We start from the raw sequence: 9,576 nt of genomic DNA, 5'->3' as shown, positions 1-9,576 counted from the left end.
GCGCACGGTTCGCGCGCGAGTGGGGATGCGGTCGGGGAACCAGCCGCGAAGTGCGAAAAATATGCGAACCGGATCCACACTCACGTTTCGCGGAAATTCCGCGGCGCCGCGCGAGTGTGGGGATGGGGCTTCAAAACTTTGAAGCCGTTTGGCAGCACTTAAGCCACCCCCACACAGGCGCGTTATTATCGGTCGATAATATCGCATGCGTTATCTATTCTATTCCTACTTCCAATGGAAGTCTTCCATTGCGGCCTTATTATCGCAGTCACTGAGCATTTGAGCAATATCTTAACTTAATACAAAATGTACTGAAAACAGATATCGCAATAACGCATGTGATATTATCGACCGATAATAACGCGCTTGTGTAGGGAGCCTTTGTGTTTGCCATTATTAAAAATCAAGGCCAAAAAACCCATAGACATAATAATTATGTCTATGAAAAAACCACTTGATACTTGATAGGTCTACCCTGGTCTACCCAAGGGTCTACTGTCAAGGTAGTCCTATACCTATTAGGTATGGCCATACAAGTGATTTTTGACTGATAGAACGGTTTTTTTAGGCTAAAAGGATTTAGAGGTAGACAGCAAACAGCAACTTTATTAAAAAAGAAGAAAATAGGTCATGGTCATAATATGACACATTGCACAAGCGAATAATAGGTACATATTCATATATTATATAGTTATGTAGGTATAATAATAATTAGTACACAACTTCAATAACTTTCAAGTTTCAACTCAAAACATTGTATCATATTACATATTATACATAATTTTATTTAATTAAAAAATTTATAAATATACTACAAATCTACATATTGGATTCACTTCCTACGAGATTTTCAAGCTATCTAATGCTTAAATAATATTTTTTATGTATTCCCAGAATGCATTTGCTCCTTCAGATATGCTGGCATTCTACCAAACGATATCTTCTCACGTTTATGGACATGTCGCTGGTGTTTCATCAGAGCCTTTCTGTATCCGAATGCTTTTCCGCACATGTTGCACACATCATTCTTTATTCCCAGATGGTCAGCGTCATAGTGACTCTTCAACATTCTCTGGGTGTGGAACGCTCGCTTACATGAATCACATTTAAACTGAGGTTCCTTGTGCTTAAACATGTGTGTGTTTAGATTGCTCTTAAAGAGGAACCTGGCCGGGCATTCCGTGCACATATACCTGTAATCCCCCGTGTGAGTTCTCATGTGCGTTTTGAGCAGCTCCGCATACCTGCCTCTGTACGGACAGAACTGGCATTTGAATGGGAAATCTTTGCCATGTCTGAGACTGTGGTTATGATATGCACAGCGCAGTCTGAATGACTTACCGCAGACATCACAAACATACTTGTGATGGTTGGGGTCGTGCATGGTCATGTGCTCCTTATAATATGTTCTAGTTAAAACCTTGTTGCAAACTTCACATTGGACTTTAGCAGACAACTTCACAGGGTCGACTTCGGGTATTTTTATGTCTTTTAGGTAATCCGGCGAATCTCTTCCCATATAATCATTATCATTGTAGTCATCACCGTCCGACTGAGGAGGCAACTCTTTAGTCTGTTTCAATGTTTCATTAGTTATATTCGCGACCTTTCTAAATAATATAGCGGCTTTAACGAACTCGTAACACATCTTACATAGATGTTTAGGATCGTCTTCTGTGAGTTCAATGTCACCGAGCGTTCGTAGGGTCTCAGCTATTTCCTCGGGGTGTTCACACTCGGAAATTGTTATGTCGGCTGTTTTCGAGCACACCCTGCAGCTATTCGTCTTATTTAATTTTCTGCGCTGCGTTTTATTGTATACATCGACGAAATGTTTATTAAAATCAATATTAGATTTGTTCGCCGATAATTTCATCATATAATAAGAAGTAACCATTTTGTATTGTTCCTATTTTTACTAAAAAGTAAAATATAAATAATCAGATTTTGTATCACTCGCACTCATGGATTAATTTATCGTAGTTATTATTAATTCCATACTCGCACTCGAGTCACAGATTACGGTACTAGTTTATTTGTACGTAGTATAGTAATTCTCTTTGGTTTATATCATTGCATTTTTTAAGTGGACTCGGCATAATGGTCTCTAACTCTCTACCAAATCAAAATAGTGTGGCCGGTCCGCCATTTTATGTTCCGGTTCTCCGAGGTACATAAACTGTCAAAGTGTCGTATTAAAGGGATGTCGAAATTGAAAGAAAATATCGATATATCGATACATCGATATTTCTTCTTCTTCTTCTTTTATTTACGGCAAACCATCGCTTTTTGCGACATTCTGCCAGTGTCAAGTATTGAAATAAAAAAATATCGAAACGAATTGGTAAAAATCATGAAACAATTTTGGTATTTGAGATCTGAAAAGAGAAATATTGTTAGTTTAATTATGGTATGTTAAACATTTAAGGTATATAACAAAATAATAAGGAATACAAATAAGGAATACAATAAAGGGTTTAGGGTTATCAAAGGAAATAATTATTATAGTTTAATCTTATTTAGGTTTATAAATTTAGATAAAAGGAAAAACAATTTGTAATTATCAAAATGATAAAGAAGGGACCTGAAATCAGTAGGTAAAGGAATGTTGAGATTTGGAAGATGATCATAAATAAGCAAAGAAGGAGAATTCAGAGGGCAGGTGAAAAATATGTGATCAAGGGTTCCTTCATCTAATCCACACTCACAAAGTGAGGAATCTTTTACTCTAATTTTGTTAAGAAACTGAGGAGTGCAGCAATGGCCTAAACGGATTCTACATAAAGAGGAAACAACATTTTTTGTTAACTTTTAATACTTTCAAAACCAGGGCTTATGTCTTATTAAATGTTGAATTGATGCATAAGATTCCTTTGATTCTCCCTGTTGATTCCCAGATTGATTTTTACAGCTGGAAGGTCATAAGTTTCATAACAAAAATATTTCTGATCTACCTCATGTGATGATACAAATTTAGCTAAGGAATCTGCTATTTCATTACCCTTAATGCCAGAATGTCCTGGAATCTAAACAAGTGAAATATTCAAACGTTTTTTAAGGCTATTTAACAGAGATTGTTTAATATTAAGAATGATAGAACTATGTAATTTGTTATATATTGTATTAGAATATAGGGATTCCAGGGCACTCCGTGAGTCAGAGAAAATTACTGCATTTGATATATTATACGTGGGAGAGCCATGCTTCGGCACGAATGGGCCGGCTCGACCGGATAAATACCACGTTCTCACAGAAAACCGGCGTGAAACAGCGCTTGCGCTGTGTTTCGCCGAGTGAGTGAGTTTACCGGAGGCCCAATTCCCTACCCTATTCCCTTTCCTTCCCTCCCCTATCCCCTTCCCTTCCCTCTCCTATTACCCTATTCCCTCTTAAAAGGCCGGCAAGCACATGCAGCTCTTCTGATGCTGCGAGTGTCCATGGGCGACGGAAGTTGCTTTCCATCAGGTGACCCGTTTGCTCGTTTGCCCCCTTATTTCATAAAAAAAAAAATGGCTGTCTATAAATAGGCAAGCCTCTAATATACCAATACACTCACCTGTATAAACGGAAGAATGGGGAGGACACTGGAATTGCAGTGCTATTCGTGAGTTTTGGTAATACACTGCAACACCAGTGTTCCCATCCTCCGTTAATTTAGATGCATCAGAAAAGAAGTAGTGACTGTTTTTCCATCTCTTATCCAATTCCGACAAAAATAGAGTATTAGAAGAAGATGATTCTTTTGAGAATCCAATATTGATAAAGATATTTGGGATATATTATGTAAGAGACTCATATGGGTATTCATAAATGGGAAGTTTTGAATGTGATTGAATGGGGATATTGTGTTGGATATGTGATAATTTTCTATAGCTATTTATCAATAAAGGAATAGACTTATGAAGCCAGAAAGGGGACGTTGAACACAAATTATTCAAACAACTAATTTTATTTTTTAAGGGATGATTTGATCGCAAGCTTGTTCTAAAGTAAAAACGGTCTGCTAAGAATTGGAAACGGATGGATAGAGGGGGATCACCACATTCCACTTGTAGGGCGTTGATTGGAGTAGATTTCATACAACCCAAAACACAGCGGAGTGCTTTTGAGTGTAAGAGATCTAAGGACTTAAGAGAAGATTTATTACAAGGATAGATGAGGAAAGTACCGTAATCAAAAATACTTCTAATAATGGCGTTATAGAGAATTTTTTGGGAAAAAGGATGGGAACCCCAAGAAACACCCCCAAGAGCTCTTATAATATTTAAATTGCGTTCAGTTTTTTTAATAATATAATTAATATGATTTGTGCCTGATAATTTAGAGTCCAAGTTTAAACCTAAAAAATTAACATTATTTTTTACTGGTATAGATTGGTTTTCAATTGCCAGGTCCACATGAGGGAGATTTCTTTTTTTGCTGAAAATAACTACACTACTTTTAGAAGCTGACAATAATTGAAGACCAATCTGTTGTAGAGTACTAATAAGAGAATCTAAAGATATTTGCAAGGATGATAAAGCTGTCAAAATTGAGGAATGAAGAATGTAAAGGACTAGGTCATCAGCATATTGGAGAATGTAGCAATTAAGGTTAAGGGAAAGATAAAGGGATGAGGAATAAAGGTTGAAAAGGATTGGACTGATCACCGACCCCTGGGGAAGACCCATCCAAACCAACCGAGGTTCAAAATTATATTCAGGGACGTGGAGTTTCACCTCCCGACCCATCAGCAGGTTACAAATGACAAGAATAAACTTCTCTGGTAAGTTCAGCTGTTGTAACTTGTACCTGAGCACAGAGAGTTGGACTCTATCATATGCTGCTGATATGTCGAGGAAAGCCGCAATGAGAGACTCCTTTCTAGAGAAAGCTATGTTTATATCAGTGAGTAATATGCTTAGGCTATCTAAGGTACTCAAACCTTTACGAAAGCCAAATTGACAAGGGGGGATGAGATTGTTACTTTCTACAAAGTATTCAATTCGGTTCCTTAAAAGATGCTCAAAGACTTTGCAGAAAGTGGAAGACAAGGCAATTGGACGATACTATCACTTTCATTAGGTGGTTTCCCAGGTTTGCAAATAGGGAGAATTATTTGAAGCTTCCATTCTCGGGGGATAAAATTATTGTCAAAAAAATTATTTATGAGTTTAAGGAAATAATTTAGAAATTTTGGGCCGGCTTTTTTTAGAAAAGAGTAAGGATCACCATCAATTCCAGGGGAGGAGTCTTTGACATGAGAGAGGACGGATTTAAGTTCTGACATAGAGAAGGGAGAACAAAGGTGATGATTTTGATTTGAGCAGGAAGTATTTGGTAAATCATAAAAATTAGGTACAAAAGGTGGGGCAATTTTATTAAAGAAACTTGTAGCAGTTTCTACAGAAATACGAGGAGTATTTGTGGGAGAACAACCACGATGAAATCTATTTATTTGGTTCCAAACTACACTAGCATTAGTACTTGGGGACAGAGATGCACAGAATTGATGCCAGCTCAGAAATTTCTTTTTCCTAAACAAACGTTTGGATCTAGCCAAAATTTTACGATAATTTATCAAATTTTCTTCAGACATATTTCTATTATAAATCTTTTCTGCTGACTCCCTGGCTTTTATCATTTCTGTGCATTAATTATCCCACCATGGAGGAGACGATATTTTCCTTTTGGCTGAGTTTTTGATAGGGATAAGGAGATATGCAGTTTCAGATATGATATTACAAAATTCTGTATAGCATTGATTCAGATTTACTATATTAATTTCAGGCAATGAAGAAACTTTGGATTCTAATATTAGATTGTACAGATCCCAATTTGCACGAGTTAATCTGTACTTAAGAAGTGGTATATGGCGTACATGGGGAATACATCTTAACGGGAATGCAATGCTAATAGGGTAGTGATCGCTTCCAAATGTACTGTCTAAACGTTCCCAATGTAAAAGGGTGGACAAATCATTAGAGCAAAAAGAGAGGTCTACACAGCTCTTCTCCTCCTGTAACAGTTCCCCCAAATCATAGCCAATCGAGTCATTAGCTTCTGAACCCCACATAATATTGCGACTATTAAAGTCTCCTAGAACAAGGAGAGGAGGAGGGAAGTGAAGGAAGATATTATGAAGAAAAGAAAGGATAGAACTATCCGGATGAGGAATATAAATAGATAAGATACTCATTCCATCTATTTTTACACCTACAATGTTAATATTGTTGTTATTATGAGCAGGAATTGATAAATTGACTGAGGGAATATTATTATTGACAAGGATCATAGACCCCCATATCCATCATCCCGATCATCTCGGTATGATGAATTACCTGTTAAAGAAAAATTATTATTTTGTTTCAACCATGTCTCTGTTATACATATTACAGAAGGAGAAATATTATTGGCTATGTGAATTAGTTCATGCTTCTTAGTCTGAATGCTCCTGGCATTCCATTGAAGAAATTTGAGAGGATCCATTATCAGACTGATTTATGATCGAGTATAATTTATGTGCTACGTGGTCAGTTATAGAATCTTTTTTGTTGATAAGATTTACTAGAAGATTTATAAGTAAATCCTTAATATTAATGTTGTTAATGTCTGATACTGAAGGAATTGAGTCAGAAAGAGCACAACCATCTTGAGATTCAGGGATTCTAAAATTATTTAAAATTGCATTATGTGCCTGTCTGTCATATCCCGGAACTTGAACCGGACGAGGTTTCCGTGGAATAAACACAGTTTTTTTGTAGGACATACTTATTGGTTTTGTGGGAGTAGAAGAAGAATTGATTTGAGGACTTATACTATTTTTTGAAACATCCGCATACGATCTGTAGGAGGGAGGCATGAATTTTGAGGCTTCTTCATATGAGATATTTTGTTCTGCCATCTTTAATTTTATCTCTGTCTAACATATTCTGGACAACTTCTGTTCACAGCAGAATGTGGTCCAGAATAGTAAAGACATAGAAAATTAACATCTGAGATAGATCGGCATTGGTTTTTTGTATGCCCATAACGGCAGCAATTAAAACATTAGCGGTCTTATTAATAAAAATGGCCTACATCCAGCATAATCCGTCCTTACACTCAGAGTTGTTAATCCAGGAGTACGGCCGACATAGCTCTGGTAATAATTTTTTATTTATAAACGTGGAGTAAACTTGGAGTAACAATACATTCCTTACATCGGGATTAAGGAGTGCATTATGGCAACTCTTCCAATTTAAAAGTAAATAGTGTCACTGAGGGAATAAACTAACGTCAGAAATGACATTTATGACACTGACAGTCAACATACTTTGCCTGTTATTATTTCAAAATTCAAAATATGTGCGGGTTTTGCTGTGGTGCATGTCGTGCATGTGGTGCTAGGGTGTTTACTGTTTTGTTCTTTGGTTTTGTTAGTACTGTTATTTTGTGCAAGTTTGCAACGTTACTTCTTTGAGGTTTTGTACTTCGAATCTGTGTTGAAAACAAATAAAATATATAAATTATCGAATACAATGAGCAAACAAACAACGTATTCGTTCCAGTAATTGGGATATACTTTTTTTTGTTCGCTCATTCAACGATATCAAAATACGCTCATTGTATTTGATAATTTATAATAATAAATATTATTATATTTATTTGATAATTTACAATAATAAATATTATCATATTTTAAATAAAATATAATAATATTAATTTATTATTGTAAATTATCAAATACAATGTGCGAACAAACAAAACGTATTCGTTCCAGTAATTGGGATGAAGATGAAAAAGTAAGTTTTTGCGAACGTTAGACATCTGGTACCTATAAAATGTTGGGTCGTGTTATTTTTTGTTCCAATGTTTTTTTTTCAAATGCCAAAATACCAAAATACACCTTTGTTCTATACTTAATCTCTCCTTAAACTAGGTAGTGTGAAGGACTAACTTTTATTCCGAGAGTAGATTCGGATTAGTTTACTCCTTCCTTACTCCATGTTTATTAATACTGAATTTTATTACTCTTACCTTTAGCCTAGGAGTAAAGTTATTCTTGCTCTAGTCTGTGTTTATTAATAAGACTGTAGGGTACTTATAGAGATCTACAGGAAGGGAGGTATAAAAACAAAAAACCCTGGTAGGTAATGTCTGACCATCGAAGGTTAAAATCACCGATTGAGTAGGATGCCACTCTGTGGAATTATTAACAATCACTTTACGGTTAATTCAGCGAGCCTTTATAATTTTACCACAGCCTAATGGAACTTCGAGATTAACAATAATTTCCTCTGGGGACCACTCAAAAGGAACTTCTCGGACTACCCCCATTCTGGTAATATTGTAAGTTGGTATTGAAAAGCTGTAGCCATTTTGAATTAGTGATATATGAGTCAAAAACGAGTTGGCGAATTCGGCAGACTTAAATTCAATTGACACTTTATTGCGACCAACACGTTTGACACCATCATTAAGAATTCCTTTAAAATCATTTTTCTTTAAGAATTGACCAAACTTCAAAGGATGAAGATCGGTACTAGATGAAGGATCACTTTCCATTCTAGTAACGTGAACGATAAAGGGACGCTTATCATGTTTATTGTATTAATAGGTTAATACCTATGTTCATTTTGTTTGGGTTGTTTTGCAGGAAGATCAGCAAGAGTTTGAGATGTTCTTTTCCTTACAGATGATTCTAAAGCAGTGAAAGAAGAAAGGGGGGCAGATAGGACGGGAGAGTAAGGAAATTCGATTGAAGGAAAACTTTTGTCAGGAGGTATAGGGTCAGGAGGTTCGTTACCCTCCATGACTTAAGGAAACACGAAACAGTAAAGACAAACACTTACCACGAATACAGGACAACACAAAATGTATACAAATCAGATTTAATAAATATTCAGATACCAAAAAATCCGTCAAATGAAAGCAAAAGTTTGGAAACAAACCGGCGCGCTCGGCACTTGACAGAGAATCCACATCGATATTTGAAAAATATCAATATCGGTCTCGATATATCGCAAAAAATAGGCACTTGAAATGTTCACAAAATACTCAGTTGTATACATACTTTAATAATAATAATAATTGATGGTAAAATTAAAATAAACTGTAAGCACTTCGTGCGCGAGTACAACTAGTATTTGTTCGATTTTTGCCCGATATCAATAATGGCAACATAAATAATAATTAATAAACTTAAAATAAATTAAATAAATTTATAAAATTTAAGGAGGCACCTATATAAAAAAAAACATATTTGCCTATTTTGTCCCTATGTACTATATACATAGAGACAAAATTGGCAAAAATGATATTTTTTTATATAAAAAAATCATTTTTGATATCAATATAATATATAATATAACAGGACGCTCACTTGTTAGTTTATCGATGTCCTCGACAAATATCAACCGAGTGTCCCATCACTATAGACCGCCATGTTTAGTTCTTGGCAATATGGCGCCGGCCACACTTTTTTGTAGTTATGTCGCCTCCATCTGTTTCCTTATTCATTGGTTTATATTGACCACAGATTAATATTGACTCGAGTAGCCAGTACCACAGAATATATATTAGTAGTACACTGATCTCCATTATACAAGTACGCTG

The 9,576-nt window shown here is 35.7% G+C and overlaps 1 protein-coding gene across 1 annotated transcript in view; it reads right to left on the bottom strand.

Moving 5' to 3' along the window:
* Positions 1–799: 799 nt before the first annotated feature.
* The window catches only part of LOC121737569 (zinc finger protein 708-like), an 18,502-nt gene continuing 9,725 nt past the window's right edge, over positions 800–9,576 (bottom strand). Inside the window, exon 2 of the mRNA XM_042129225.1 lies at positions 800–1,909. Coding sequence (XP_041985159.1) covers positions 881–1,897 — 1,017 coding nt within the window. The 5' untranslated portion in view covers positions 1,898–1,909 and the 3' untranslated portion in view covers positions 800–880. The remainder of the gene's footprint in view (positions 1,910–9,576) is intronic.

The sequence above is a fragment of the Aricia agestis genome, chromosome 21 (assembly GCF_905147365.1).
Source record: "Aricia agestis chromosome 21, ilAriAges1.1, whole genome shotgun sequence".
NCBI lineage: Eukaryota > Metazoa > Arthropoda > Insecta > Lepidoptera > Lycaenidae > Aricia > Aricia agestis.
Note: the sequence above shows the minus strand (reverse complement) of the source record. Positions and strands in the feature narration are given on the sequence as shown.